Below are 16,584 nucleotides of genomic sequence, written 5' to 3' on the forward strand. Positions count from 1 at the left end.
ACATTGCACATCATTTTCATTAACCATATCCATTTCCGTACAGTGATCTATCTCGGGTTCCTTTAGTTGGCAGAGCTGGGCCCTGCCTCCCCAGCTAAAAAATCCTCATGCTGTCTCCCTGCAGATCCCTGAGCCAACTTACCCATCATGTCACTTAGTTTGTTCACTTGATCGACAAGCTGATCAAACCTATTAGGTCGGCGAGGGTTCTGGTTCCGGGGATCATTTCTGTTCCCTGCGGGTGATCCACTCCTAGGTGAGTTAGGGTATGATCTACCCCTAGGTGAATTAGGTGGGCCCTGTCTCCTTTCCCACTGCTGCCTGGGTCGGTTATCCCACCGTCTATATCCTTGGGGACGCCTGTACCCCTGGGGTTCTCTATATCCCTGGTAACCTCTGTACCCCTGGCTACCCTGGTTTCCTTGGTAACCCTGGTATCCTTGATACCTGCGATTGAACCGAGGACGGTAGACCTGGTTCTCAGAACCTGAGCTATCCCTATCTGACCCTTTAGGATTTTGTGGTCTGTTTTGATTAGGGTTTTGTTGCTGTCTTTGGCCCTGCTGGATAGGTACTTTTGCAGGAGGTATTTTCTTCTGCTGGGATTCAAAGTTTAGGTCCGCTTTCACTTTGGTTTCATCTACTCTGCGTTCTGGGTACTTTCTATTATTTCTCCCACTTACATTGGGACTCCCACTGTTGAACAGCAGGGTTGCTGAGGTAACCATTTTCTCTAGGGGGTTTCCGAAGTCTAATTCATTGGCCATGCTTAACTTTATTTGGGTAGGCAATGCATCGTAATATGCCTGTTTAAAATCGAGAGACTCCCAGTTAGGATTCCGATATGCCAAACTGTAAGAGTTTTTTAGCACGGAAAGGAATTCTCGGGGGCTCTGATCGGGTCGACAAGTAAGTCGATACACATCTCGTTTTGCTTCTGAGTTAGTGCGATACGGCCCAAACTCAAGCTTCACTTCGTGTGAAACTGCTTGCCATCTAATGATACCCCGCTCCTTAAATGAGGTGAAATAGTGGCGGTATCTGTCATCAAAAACCCATGGGAGAAATCTGATTTTTTCTGCTTCAGACAGATTTAAAGAGTCCATAGTGGATTCATACAACTCCATGTGGGATGCTATTTGCGCTGAACCCTTTTTAGTGAACTTTGGCACAGCGGTGTTTAAGAATTTTATGATGCTGGCCGAGCTCTGTTTTTCTTGGGGGTACTGATTATTTCCCCTGTTTGAATCCCCATTTATACGTACCTTTCCCCCTTCTTGGGATAGGGCTGGATTCTCGCTTTCTCTCATCAGCCTCCAATTCATCTGAATCAATATCAGCAAGGGAGTCGTGACCTTTATGTGAATCATCATACCTAGGGGCCCTCATTTGCATATCTCTCTCTGGAGAGGAATCCAAATGTCGATCTTTAGGGACCCTTGTACTGTCATCTATCATGGTATTCATAGTTTTACATACCGCCTCCATACGATCCAACATGCCTTGCCATTTTGGGTCATATGGAGTGAGTACTGGCGAGCAAGGGCTGGATGATCTGTCAGGTTTGGCTGTCTGTTTGATTATGAAGTACTGCTGTTGTAGTTCTTCAAAATCCTGTTTAAGTCTGTGATGCGCTTTACGATTTTGTTCAGCGTCTTTTTCCAGACTTTTGATCGCTGCTTCCCTGTCTGAAATATCAATCATTAATTGGTCTCTATCAGCCCTCATAACCTGAATACTTGATTCCATATCATGTAACTGAGAGGTCAACGATTGGACGTTTTCCTCTGTTTCTTGCAATCGAAATCCCAATTGTTCTATTTCTTGTTTCCTAGAATGCGAAAGGTAATTTACTTCCAATAACCCATATAACACAGGAGGTAGGGCACCTAACAACCTTTTCTTCAGATCGGACTCTGAAGTTATTGTGGTCATACATGATAGATAATGATCGAATGTACCTTTAGACTTAAATATACAATCAATTTCCTGTCTGATACATTTCCTCATTTTGGCTATCCAGTCATCTACTTCCTCATTATATTTTAGCTGTATAAATATGAATTCAGTAATCCTCCGGAATAACCGTTCCATCTGGAGTCCTGAATCACTATCTGCAGCACTCATGATTCAATAGCCAATGCAATACAACCAGCTCAATAAAACGTTTTTTACGCTGTTTAAACCAGTAAGGGAAAGTAAACGAATCTCGCTGGGGCCTCCAATCTTATGTCGGGCGTTTTGTCAATGTTTGTATTAATCGTAAAAAATAAATATAAAATCAAAAATGTAATGCTCCTGAAAAAAATGGGAGGAGCTAACAATACAAACACACGCCTAACTATGTGAGTTCGTTATTCGAGGTTTTACAGTACTGGTTTAAACATGTAAATAAACGTAGACCAATTTGTAAAAATATCAATTTAATATCGAATAAATATTACAATATCAAAACAATATAAAATTGCACTTTTGATTTAACACAAAACTCGTAAGGTTATTCCTACAATGAGCTGTATCATACAATTTCAGTAAAACAATCAAAAGGTAATACGCATTTACCAATAAGCAAAAAGTTAAACCAATAGCAGTCAATTCAAATACAATGCAGAGTTATGACTCATCAAATATGGCCACCGGCCATGTCAATCAATTTATCACAGGATTCCTGGAGACAAAATGGCTGCTATCAAAATCAAAAATGGCTGCTATTAAAAACAAGATGGCGGCTATCAAAAACAAAATGGCGGCTATCAAAATCAAAATGGCTGCTATTAAAATCAAAATGGCGCAGTCAAAAATCAAAATTGCGCAATCAAAATAAAATGGCTGATGTCAGCTATATCATTCACTATGACAAATTTAGGATGACTCAGTGGATATAACGACTGGGCGTTGCCCCACAATGGATATGCAATTAACTATAAATGACAGGAATTTTCCCTCTGTCTGCACTTTAACCTCCGCTGGCCTGTGTTACTACACAGAGCAAGCGGGTAACATATATATAATTTTGGAATAAAATATCTATTGAGTCATTCTAAACCTTGCTAGGCGTGGCCTGCACATACTGCGGCAAAATATCAAAATATCAATACTTAGAGGTAGCTTGAAATATCTAGCGCTTTTATCCAAAACAAGTTATGGCATTCACAGTCAGCGATTCTTGAACGATTGATTGTGTTTATCTAAAGAAAAAAATTCCCACTGAATGGGTTTTATCAAATATATGGAAAGGGCAATTCCTGTGCACTGGAAGAGCCCACTCCCTTTGGCTATAAATGACTATAAACTAAGAAAGACAATTGTCAATAAATCAAAAGTTCAAATATTCGTGCTGTGATAAGCCATATGACTAAAAAGAAAAATTTATAACTGGGTTCAAGTATAGTCACCAAGATGGCCTCTGGGGCGTATTCCTTTAGGCGTGGCTGCTTGCGATCATTCAGATGGCATGGATTCCCCTGTGAGCCCTCTTCTGCTGGTGATCTGCTCAGATCTGCTGCTGGTCTGATCTGATTGCTTCCTCTCATTGAATTCCCCCTCTCATCTTATTCCCCTCACTACCTATGGTCCTGCCCAGGAGATTAAATCTTCCAACCTATCACAAGGCAGTAGGAGTGATCAGTGGGAGTGATCAGTCACTAATCTTTAACCCAAGTGTAATGTTGGATTTCACCCTCTAGAGGTGCTGTTGGATAACTAATCACATTCTTGATGGGATATGTGGCAAACTAAAGACATAAATTATAGTGGCATATTAAAAAAAATCACCATGGATTTCTCTTTATAACACCTTATAAATGTCTGCAAAGTTTTAACCCTTAATATAATTGTCAAAATGCAACACAGGTACTATATAGCATTTCCATACTATTCTGGATATATTTATTCAAAGAGTTTTGATATTAACACATATTATAATTTCATATTATGACTGGTTTGTCCAGCTATAAGAAAAATGAAAGTAACATTCTTAATTGATATGCCATAATACCTATATATATGCTGCCTGAACTAACCTTAATTATTTTAATTGGAATTCATATTGTGCTATACCATGTTGATGTTTGGTGACTCATCCTAGTTTGGTCTATCCATTAACTAAGGAACCTGTTTTTCTCAGCTAACACTGTCTACCCTTCACAATGAGGACATCTGGCTTTACTTGGATTAAGGTGTAGTCATTCACACAAAAGGGGTTTGAGCAATTGCACACAAAAACTGGTTCATTTACAAACAAAAGTTAGTGAAGGTTTGTCTCTTTTATTGTTTTCAGACTCCTCTTGTTTGGCAATTGTTTGTCCTAGCAAGGTAACTGTTTTACCTATTGCAAATAGCACCTCAGCTGACTGCCTGTTTTTCATAGCTAACCTCACCTTATAGCCACAGACAATGCAATTCAGCATTACAAGTTATATTAAAATAAGCCATATATATATTTCTAAATATTCAATGCACCTATGTTAACCTATAATCACCATACATTAAAAAGCCTTTGTCTTCTGTACCTTAGGGGAAGGAAATATTAGATTTTATTCCTATTTGATCATGTACAGTTCAGTTTATCAGAAAAACGTTATTCCGTCATATGGAAATCTCGACAGTATGTACAGTACATTTAAAAGCTCTGGACGATAATTTGAGTGCAGCACAGACAAAACAATAGCTTGAAAAGATTAAGGGAATTTCGGAAGTAGAATATTCATATTTTACTAAGCAATTCAAATAATAAGGACAAATTGTATTACAATTGCAATATCAGAGTGTATAAACTGGAGGTGTATTAGCAAATATACATTGATTCCATGATTCCTGTATGCATCCTTGTGTTTTTAGAACACACTAAATGCAGCAATCTACAGTATGTATCTAGTACCTGTGGGAGACAGATTTTCCCTTTTGTCCCTCATTTCTTGCAACCTTTTTTCCATTACATTACATCGATCTGCAATAACCGCAATTGGACTGTACAGTAAAGAGCCATCGTCATCGAAAGACAAAGTGGGGATATCTGTGGAAGTACACAGGGACATCACTATTCTGCCATATTATGTCTATATCATAAAGAGGAAGAACACACACACACACACACACATGCACGCACGCACGCACGCACGCACGCACGCATGCACACACACACACACACACACACACACACACCAAAAGCAAATTATATTTAAAGTGAACCAGAAGTTAAAATAAAGCATCCTAACATTTGTTTTTTGAGAGTAAACCATTAATGTGATAACATATCTTAGGCCTGGAACCCATTAGCAGTACATTACCAAGCCATTTCTAAGCGCTTGAGATTGGGAAAGCTCTTGCTAGTATAATGCTATGGGTGTGATCCCACTAGATCAATGTGATTTTATAAAAATCATCCATAGCATTGCATTAGCAAGAGCTTTTCAAATCACTAGCGCTTAGAAACGGCTGCTAGTGATTTTGAGGCCTCAAAGTAAATTTGAGACAAGGGGTAGGACCAGAGGATTTTTACATACCTGAGGGTTGTTCAAGCACTCTGTAGTCTGTCAGCTCCCCTCTGTCCTACCAGTTTGATCCATGGTGCTGCTGTAGCTAAATTAAAGCCCTTGACCAAGGGGTTATTACGCATGCACTGTTCCGGGCCGCACACCTCCTCGATCAAGCTCCTGTGGTTAGGAGTGTTCTACAGATTTTCAGTTACAAGTCTGCATGTACTACACACATATGCAGAACACTCCTGGGCTTGGGAGCGCAATCGAGGAGGCATGCGGCAGGGACAGACCATGCACAGTAGCCTGCAACTCAGCCAATCGCTGACCTTTACAAGGATCCAGCACCACAATGAATTACAGTGAGAGGACACTGAGGAAGCTGACTGATTACAGGGGGATGAAAGAAGCCCCAAGTAAGTAAAAAATCCTCTTATTCCCCCCTCTCAATTAAACGTAAAACATTGCATCTATGCTACACCCTGGGAAGCTTCCAACTAGTTAATCTTTCAGTGTTTAATACTATCCCCTCTCCAAAGTTACATCTCAGGGCCACTGGCTCCATAACATAACAGTACAGATGCCTCCTCATAAGTAAAGAGATGTATACTGCACTGCTCGGATTTGGGGTGTGGAGTTACAGCAAAAATCTGAAGTAGTATTGAATGATGATTAATGCAGAATGTCAGCAACTCTTACTTTAAAAACAGTTTTATCTTGGCAAGCTAACATAGTAGCCATCACAGAACAGTTTGAAGTACAGATGGTATCTGAATTGTAAGTGTGCACCTAAGTAAAGCTATACAGAAAACAGTTATACAGAACATGCTGGAGCTGCATTTTGCTAATATTGTGCATTGTGATCCTGCAGTGCCTCCCATGGTGTAATGAAGATTGTCTCAACTATATGCTATCCTGTAACATCCATTTTCTTTATATATGTAGGCTTGTTTAGCTACTACTGCTGTCACAGCCAGCTACAATAAACCAAACAGGAAAACTATATGTTTTTACTTTAAATTACTGGCCCTGACTCCTCACATTTATCGCATAACTATGCAGCAGATGAACAGTTATGTGCCAGCAATTACACTTTGGGGAAGGGGTTCTTTGGTTCGTAAAATAAAAATAAAATGAAGAACAGTAGAAAAAAAAAGAAAGTGATCTGATGAGGAGACTATAGGCCTCAATTCACTAAGCTTATCTCCTGTCTTTAAAGCGGCACTATGGCGAAAAATTGTAAAATTTAAAATATGTGCAAACATAGACAAATAAGTACATTTTTTTCCAGAGTAAAATGGGCCATACATTACTTTTCTCCTATGTTGCTGTCACTTACAGTAAGTAGTAGAATCTGACAGAACTGCCAGGTTTTGGGTTAGTCCATCTCTTCATAGTGGATTCTCAGCAAGGCTTTTATTCTTTATAAAGATATTCCCAAAAAAGGATTTAAAACAATGCTGGCCAGCTTCCCTGCTTCCTACACAGTTTTTTGGCAGTTGAACAGAGCAACTGCCATTCACTAAGTGCTTGAAAATAAATAAAGCCCTGAGAATCCCCCCATGAAGAGATGGACTAGTCCATAACCTGGCACTTCTGTTAGATTTCTACTACCTACTGTAAGTGACAGCAACATAGGAGAAAGTAATTTATGGCTCATTTTACTCTGGAAAAAAACATACTTATTTGTTTATGTTTGCACATTTTAAATGTTACCATTTTTCGCCATATAGCCCCTTTAATAACGTTTCTAGAGTCATCACAATGGTGATAAGGCATGTAGTAATCAGGAAACATTTTACCTCAGGCAAACCTAAAAAGTTAACTCTTCAATCCTTAAAATAACTCTAGAATTCTAAGGTTAAAGACAGGCTATTAATTAACTGCCTGTGAAAATAACTACAGAGGAGGTAACTTAAAGGAATACTATCGATTCACATATTTTTTTTAATTGACACAGGAATTGTTTGGGAAGTGCTGCTAAGTACTGGTGTATACATTTTAGTAGCAACTTCTTTGTTTACTGTTAGCAAAATACATTCAAAGTTTACTGACGCCAAAACTGATGGCTGACTGAGCCAAGAGGAGAGTGGAAATTCCCCTCACACGTGATCAGTTAACTCTATGTGTAGCTCTGTGTGTGACAGAGAGAGACAGGACACAGGAGCTGCAGCTGTTGGGAGCTCTGTTTCTGACTGAAGTGTCTCAAGAGAGCAGAGGAAATGTAACAAATTCTCACAGCTTTTTCATATTGTTTTTGCTTTCAGAGTTTGATATGTTTGATATTTGCTTTCTCTAGTTTGATATGCAACTCTGGCTGTGCATTGAAGCAGAAACCCCTTCTGCAATTGATTTGTCCCAATATAGCTAAAACCTACCCTCAATAAATTACAGCTTTTGCCTCTGATATTTAACATGTAAAAGTAGGAAAATGTTTACACAGCTACTTAGACATTATTTGTACATTGTCATTTTAGAACACTTGGGTATCGATAGTATTCCTTTAAGATTTACCTGCCAGATAAATTCCAACATGTTGGAAATTATCTAACCATCTGCCTAGCAATTAAGCATTGTTCTACTCAGCAGGAGATAACCATAAGACAATGCACCAGAGATAATGACCAGTCTCTACAGAAAATAATCTAATTATGCATTCTAACAGAAAAATCTAAAGCTGGCCATACACTAGGCCGATTCCCGCCAGCAGATTCGATCACTAGGATCGAATCTGCTGTCACATCGTTCCCGCTACACGCCGAATTTCGATCCATTTCGTCCGATCCCGTCGATCGCTCCGTGCGGAAAATTACCGTCGATCGCCCGCGGGTAGGGAGCGCGCCGCTAGCGGCGTTCGAGTGCCCGACGACCGACGCAATAGAGCAGCAATACATTACCTGCTCCGCCGGCGCGACTCCCGGGTCTCCACTCTTCTTCTCCGCTCTGGTCTGGTCTCCGGGTCCGGCATGCTTCACTTCCTCCTGAGGGCGCTCTACTGTTTAAACTTCCTGCCGGGCAGGAAGAAGTAAAGCATGCCGGACCTGGAGACCAGAGCGGAGACAGAGCAGCGGTGACCGGGGGCAGTTGCACCGGCGGAGCAGGTAATGTATGCGCGCGGGGGGGGGGGGGGCATTAGTAGCACCACCACCACAGCAGATTGTGAACGGTTTCAGGCTGAAATCGGTTCACAGTCTGTTTGCAGTAAAGGTAGCCATACGATCCCTCTCTGATCAGATTCGATCAGAGAGGGATCTATCTGTTGGTCGAATCTGATGGCAAATCGATCAGTGTACCTTAACAGAAAATTGTATGGTGTATTCCCAGCATTAACTAGAGGAGGTAACTTAAGGAATGAAAAGATAAGATAACTCTCACTGTGCTGTGGCAAGTTTTCTCTTGCCCTATTATCTCTAGCATGATCTTAGTGAATTGAGGCCTATACCTGAAAGCTTATCCTCAAAGCAACTATTGTTTGTGCAAGTAAAAAAAAAAACCAGCACTGTAGTGTCACATACAGTGCGTGACTTCATAATAACATTAGTAAAAGTTTACAGAAGAAGATCCATGATACAGTTTACAGCAACGATAAGCAAAAATAAAGCCACAACACCACAAAGCAACTACTGTATATACTCGAGCATAAGCCGAGATCTTGGGACAAAAAAAGTGGCCCAAAAGTGGGGGTCTCGGCTTATACTCGAGTCATAGAGGTGCTGTCTTGACCCATCTCCCAGCATGTGGTCTCCCCCCCCCCTGTGCCGGTCCCTGCCAGAACGCGATGCGCGGTTTCCTCCACGAGTGTCCCCGGAATATGCAAATCCTTACACCGTGCAGCGTTCAGTCACCGCTGACAGGATTCATCTTCAGCTCTATCACTGGCTCATCTCAATTACGTGCGCTACTGCATAGCGTCACAGAGATGAGCCAGTGATAGAGCTGAAGAGGAATCCTGTCAGCACCGGTGACTGAACGCTGCACGGTGTAAGGACTTGCATATTCCGGGGACACTCGTGGAGGAAACCGCGCATCGCATTCTGGCAGGGACCGGGCACATGCCCGGGGGGTTAAAAGAGGAAGTAAGTTAAAGAGTAACTGTCAGGCTGCAGAAGCTAATTTAAACCTCTATTCTCCTGTGTTAAACAGTTTAGACAGAAGCCAAAAAGACATTACTAAAGATAAAGATCTCTCTTACATTTAATGTGTGCTTATCAGCACAGTTAAGCTCCTAAGGAGGACGCAAGCCGCATTCCATACTGCAAAGCATTCTGGGGCCCTCCCCTCGGCTGCTAAGGAGAAGACGGGATCAAGTTTCAGCAGCTTCTAACACAGTCCAGCCACAGCACAGATAAATCTCCTGGGCAGATTACACTGCAGGAGTCCGCTATTGTTCCTAGCCACATGGCTCATTAATATTCACTGCACACTGTGTTATTCTGTACTAGCTCCTCTGTGATCAGAAGCAGGCAGGACATGACGACACATTTGGCTTCACAAACATGGAACCTGCCATGGGCTGTCAGGAGCATCATTCTCTGCATATACTATATAAAAATTCTGTGAAATCCAAACGTGGACAGTGAAATGCATATGTAATGTAAGTACAGCCAATCTTTAGCTACTGATATATGTGTTTATTTTCTCTGAGACCTTATACCTAACAGCTCCTCTTTAAACTAGGAATACCGCTCTAGCGGGGCCGGGTGCGCCGACGATATGCCGGGGATCAAAGGAGGGGGGGGGGGGGTAAACTAGGAATACTGCTCTGGAGGGGGGTAGACCACATGCTGGAGGATCAGTGCAGAGGAAAGGTAAACTGGACCGGGTACATGCCAAGGGAGAAGGTAAACAAGAAATATTGTTCTGCAGGGGGGTGGGGGGTTTCCATGGAATATAAATAAACATATTCCATGGACACTCGTGGAGGAGATAACGGGGATTCAGATGTTACTACTGTGAGAATGGGCTGTGGAGGTGAGAACAGGAGACAACAGATGGCAACACAGGGGGAATCTCATTTACTGGGCAACAAAGACTTTCAAAAGGCAGACTTTGCTAATGTGTGGCTGTGTAGCGTGTGCAGCTGTTTGTGTGTGAGTTTTGGGAGTGCAGAGGTCATTGATCAGTGATGAGGTGGAAGGAAGCTAGTCCACAATTAGTCCCATCTCCTTGCCAAAATCACTACCCGCCTGTGAATTGTAGTCCAGTGACTCCTGAGGTAGTAAAAACACAATCAAAGCAAGGTCCCCTTACCATAAATGGTGCTGCATTTTCTATCCTCGGCATATACTCGGGTCAATAGTTTTTTCCTTTTTTTAAAGGAAAAAGTTAGGGGGTCGGCTTATACTCGGATCGGCTTATACTCGAGTATATACGGTATACCAAAAAAAATTATCTTTATGATATTGCCTTATTACATATGGCGCTTTGGGAATAGAATAGTGTCTGGTAAATTTACTCACCAACAGATGATTTTTGATCCTCCAGTTCCTTGAGCATCTTATCAAATTTTTTTGCAAGTCGACAGTCATTTTCCGGTGTTTTTATGACCAAGTCCTTGGGCTGCATACATTTACGCTATAAGGTAAGCAAAACAGTAAAAATTGCAAACAACTATGCTAATTGTGTTAGATGTAACAATAAACCACTGCCTGCATTTTCAAACACTGCACAATTCCCTTTAACTGCAGATAGAGCTCTTTTACATAAATATTATATATGTTATGCAGGTGGCTTAGTGTGTCCAGGTTCATTTTCTCAAGTATTCTACAAAATGACATAAATAGGGCCCTAAATTAACAACTGAACAACAGTCCATTAAAATTTGTACTAATTAGTGCACAATCAGTGCTGCCCATTATTATTTATACCGCTGACAAATTTGGCTTAAAGTGGATCCGAGATTAACTTTTACTCATTGCATAATTGTGCTCCTTTCCTATGGTTTATAGGGCATTCCTCAAGCCAAATACGGTTTTGTTTTTATACTCTTATTCCCTATAAACTAAACAAGCCACGCCCACAGGTTTTCAGAGAGAGGCAAGGCACTTTCAGACAGTAGCAAGGACTTATGGGAGCGTCTGGGCAGGAGGAGGGGGAGGTATTACTAGCCAGAGATTTCAAAGGCAGTGGGGAGGAGGAGGGGGGGGGGGGTATTAGTTTTTTTTTGCTCAAGATGCAGATAAGCCTGCCTCTGTGTAATGTTTACAAACAACATGGCTGCTGTCATTGTATCACAGGAAGAAATAATCATATTCTATTAAAGCTGTTTTCAGTTAGATTTGCTGTGTAAACTATCTAAACTTTAGGTAAGATATATAGACAAGTTAATTGTTATAGTTTTTCATCTTGGATCCGCTTTAAAAAGGTACTTTTATTCAACCAGACCGTGTCTCCAGAGGAAGCCGGAAGTCCGGCGAAACCAGTCGAGGGTACGCATGTGCTGCGTCCCGACCTGAGCACTCTCTCACCGTGGACCTGCCTGGCCATAGGCCTCCACCGAGGCATCCCATCTTCCCAGGAGATCCACAGGGCTGCTAGCCCCACCAGTCCTTCTCAGATACCAGCACTTGCCAGATATTCACCTCAGCACCAGGAGACGTAAGCAGCCCCATGGGCATTAATTATGGGAGACTCTCCATGCCACATACACAGGCAAACTTGTTCATGTGATAAACAATAATGCTGGCTGCATGGATGCTGATGCCACAATGAGCCATTGATGTTACCATCACCCACTTTGAACTATACCTGAGCTATATGCTTTCACAACACTGTGTGTGCTTTACCACATGGCTTGCTGCATTACAAGGCTGCTTGGAGAGGTGCTCTCTGCTACTATACTAATGGCTGACTAACTGCTGGGTTTCTTTGGCTTGTTGCAATCGCTGGACTGTATCCATTTCCTTTGAATTGCTTGCACCCGCTAAACTTTCGGAATTAGTGCTTATCAAGATCAAGTGTTCCTTATGGATCATACTGCTTGTTGACGAACTGCATATAGCTTGCTGGTCCACTATATATATATATTTTCATCCTGAGCTCAGGTGGACGATTAATATTTGCCTTTATCAGCAGAGTGGCATATGCATATGTCTCATGATTTATTTATTTTTTTCTGTGATCTTTTGGGGTGTGGTGGGCTGGCAGGGAGTGGATGTGGGGGTGGGGTGGTCCATTAGGTGGGGAGGGAGGCAGGCGGGACGGGGGCACATTTTTAATGTGAATTTTATTGGATAACATTGATTAATAAAGATTTTGCATAGATTTGTTCTGAATAAGTTTGTTGGTGTTTGTTCATTCGGATCATACCCACTTAAGTATATCTCGCAATGTTTGAAGTAATTTTTTTGATGGGAAATGACATGGGTGTCTCCCAAAACATAATTAGACGATGTACAAGAGGCATTATTGTGGAAAAAAAACATTTCTCTTTTATTTACATTTGAGCAAAAAGTGTCCAGTCCAAAATTATTCATACCCTTTTCAATAATCAATAGAAAAGCCTTTATTGGCTATTACAGCAATCAAACGCTTCCTATAATTGCAGACCATCTCTTTGCATGTCTCCACAGGTATTTTTGCCCATTCATCTTTACTAGTGAGCTCCCAATCTTTCAGGTTGGAGGGTCTTCTTGCCATCACCCTGATCTTTAGCTCCCTCCACAGATTTTCAATTGTATTCAAGTCAGGACTCTGGCTGGGCCACTCCAAAACGTGAATGTTGTTGTCTGTTAACCATTTCTTCACCACTTTTGCAGTTTCTTTTGGGTCATTGTCATGCTGAAATGTTCACTGGTGCCCAAGGCCAAGTTTCTCTGCATACTTCCTGATGCTGTGATTGAAAATCATCATGTATTGTTTTTTTTTCATGGTGCTGTTTACTGCAATTAGGTTCCCTGGTCCATTGACTGAAAAACACAGCAAAAGCATTAGGTTCCCACCACCCTGTTTGAAAGTGGGGATGGTGTTCTTTGGGTTAAAGGTGTCTCCTTTTTTACGCCAAATGAAGGAAAGATCATTGTGACCAAACAATTACATTTTTGTTTCATCTGTCCATAATACAGGAGACCAGAAGTCTTCTTTGTCCAGATGAGCATTTGCAAAGGTCAAGCGAGCTTTTGTGTGCCTTATCTGGAGAAGTGGCGTCCTCCTTGGTCTGCATCCGTGAAACTCAGCAGTGTGCAGTGTCCGTTGGCTTGTCTGCCTTGAGACATTGCCACCAGCAGAGCCCAGATTCACCAGGATGGCCATGGTGGTGATCCTTGGATTCTTTTTCACCTCTCTCACTATCCCCCTCGCCAGCACAGATGTCACTTTTGGCTTCTGACCACATCCTCTGAGATTTTACACAGTGCGGAACATCTTGCATTTTTTTAATACTACTTTGCACTGGAACTTGAAAACTTTTAGAAATGGCGTTGTAGCCCTTTCCTGACTGGTGAGCAGCCACAATGCAGAGCCGCAGGTCCTCAGTGAGCTCCTTTACTGTCATCATGAAGGAGTCCGCACACAGACTTGTCGGAGCAATCACCACAATTTTATTGTCCCATCACATGTATACAGATACACAGTCTGACCTGCTTAGGCCGACGATCGTTTCGGGGCCACTCAGGGTCCCCTTTATCAAGGCGGGTAGCAGAAAAGACATATACACCCTGTCAGTGCGAAAAATCACAATAAGTACCCCCAAGCACAAATCCCCACCTACACCCATGGGCGTGTTCCTCAATCAAAAAAACGTTTCATATTTGAAATGCAAGTTATGCCATATCATTGGACTTTCTCACCTGTCAGTCCTGCCCTGCTCACAGATTCCACAGGCCCCCATCAGAACCGACTCCACCGCGCTCGTGTCCGCTCATGGAGTGGGCGTGGCTACTGGTCACTCCGAGGACCAATCAACCATCAGCCGATCAGCGTGTCGCGTCACATGGCATACGAGAGTGCGCCAGTCTCCATGTCGCGGCGTCATGCATCATGCGTACGTATAGACGCACAGTCACATGACCACCACACGCACGCCATAGCATGCGCATGCGTCCCACCCTGCTGCACCAGGCAGTCTCGAAGGGGCGTACAACTAAGACGTCATACACAACCATCATGTGGGCGTGTTCACCATCAACATGGGGACGGCGCAATGCGCTCCACGCGCACGCTTACAGTAAACTACTGTTGCCATAGCGGCGCACCATAACATTAAATGCAGTCCCATACTGTAACAATATGGAACCGCAAACAAACGGATGTCACTCTGATGGGCATGTAGAGCCCTAGGACAGGCGGACTGTATACCACACAGGTGAAGCTTTCTGGGTGAGCGATAATGTGTCATATACTATTAATATTTCTCTTGCAACAGGTTGTTTTTAAATGGTTTTATGATTACATACGTTTTATGTTTATGTTTCATAGGGGTTGTCACATGCACTTCGAGGGTTGTCGGATGCCCCCTTCAACATATCCTGTAATCCCTAAATGTGAATATATGTAAATATATATCTTTGCAACATGATATATGTAAATATATATCTTTGCAACATGATATTGTTTGGACAGTAGTTTGAAATTAAGTTCACCTGTGTGGTATACAGTCCGCCTGTCCTAGGGCTCTACATGCCCATCAGAGTGACATCCGTTTGTTTGCGGTTCCATATTGTTACAGTATGGGACTGCATTTAATGTTATGGTGCGCCGCTATGGCAACAGTAGTTTACTGTACGCGTGCGCGTGGAGCGCATTGCGCCGTCCCCATGTTGATGGTGAACACGCCCACATGATGGTTGCGTATGACGTCTTAGTTGTACGCCCTTTCGAGACTGCCCGGTGCAGCAGGGTGGGACGCATGCGCATGCTATGGCGTGCGTGTGGTGGTCATGTGACTGTGCGTCTATACGTACGCATGACGCATGACGCCGCGACATGGAGACTGGCGCACTCTCGTATGCCATGTGACGCGACACGCTGATCGGCTGATGGTTGATTGGTCCTCGGAGTGACCAGTAGCCACGCCCACTCCATGAGCGGACACGAGCGCGGTGGAGTCGGTTCTGATGGGGGCCTGTGGAATCTGTGAGCAGGGCAGGACTGACAGGTGAGAAAGTCCAATGATATGGCATAACTTGCATTTCAAATATGAAACGTTTTTTGATTGATGAACACGCCCATGGGTGTAGATGGGGATTTGTGCTTGGGGGTACTTATTGTGATTTTTCGCACTGACAGGGTGTATATGTCTTTTCTGCTACCCGCCTTGATAAAGGGGACCCTGAGTGGCCCCGAAACGATCGTCGGCCTAAGCAGGTCAGACTGTGTATCTGTATACATGTGATGGGACAATAAAATTGTGGTGATTGCTCCGACAAGTCTGTGTGTGGACTCCTTCATGATGACAGTATTGGATAGAAGCCTTGGGGCCCGGCACCAGCTTACCCACTGACGTGAGTGCGGTCTTTGACTCATCAGTGAGCTCCTTTGTCTTAGCCATGTCTGTCCACAAATCAACTGCAGAGAGCTGCTGTTTTTCACCTGTTGAGTTGATTAAAACCGCTGTTCCCATTTTAACCAGGGTAATTAGGCTGCTTTAGAACAGCTTGGACTATTTGGAATGGTATAGAACTTTAGATTTTCCCACAGAATGTGAAAGTTTGTGAAGAGTATGAATAATTTTGGACTGGACACTTTTTGCTCAAATGTAAATAAATGCTGAGAATTTTTTTTTTTCCCACAACAATGCCTTTTGTACATTGTTTTATTATCTTTTGGGAGAAACCTATGTCATTTCCTTTCCTGTAAAAAAAAAAAAATGACTTGCTGGTTGAATAAGGGCTCTTTCTCACTAAGACGTTGCGTTTGATGCAACGTTAAGGTCGCATAACGTGCCCCTAACGCAACGCATGTTAGCTTTGAAGTTGGATGTTACATTGAACTGCGTTATGCGTCTCTTGATGCATACTTTTTGTCGCATACTAATCGAAGGAAAACGGCGCATGCGCACATTTAAAAGAAAACATTACTGAGCATGTGCAAACATTCTAACGCAGCGAAATACGAGTATAACGCACAGCATGCTGCACTTTCATTTAACGTGCTGCGTTATACTCCAACG

General features: G+C 42.5%; 1 protein-coding gene across 1 annotated transcript in view; it reads right to left on the bottom strand.

Moving 5' to 3' along the window:
- Window positions 1–16,584, bottom strand: part of LOC137504755 (microcephalin-like) — a 121,988-nt gene that overhangs the window by 23,170 nt on the left and 82,234 nt on the right. Inside the window, exons 6-7 of the mRNA XM_068233339.1 lie at window positions 10,937–11,051; window positions 4,880–5,014 (exon numbers count right to left, since the gene is read on the bottom strand). Coding sequence (XP_068089440.1) covers window positions 4,880–5,014; window positions 10,937–11,051 — 250 coding nt within the window. The remainder of the gene's footprint in view (window positions 1–4,879; window positions 5,015–10,936; window positions 11,052–16,584) is intronic.

Source organism: Hyperolius riggenbachi, chromosome 4, assembly GCF_040937935.1.
Source record: "Hyperolius riggenbachi isolate aHypRig1 chromosome 4, aHypRig1.pri, whole genome shotgun sequence".
NCBI classification, from domain to species: domain Eukaryota; kingdom Metazoa; phylum Chordata; class Amphibia; order Anura; family Hyperoliidae; genus Hyperolius; species Hyperolius riggenbachi.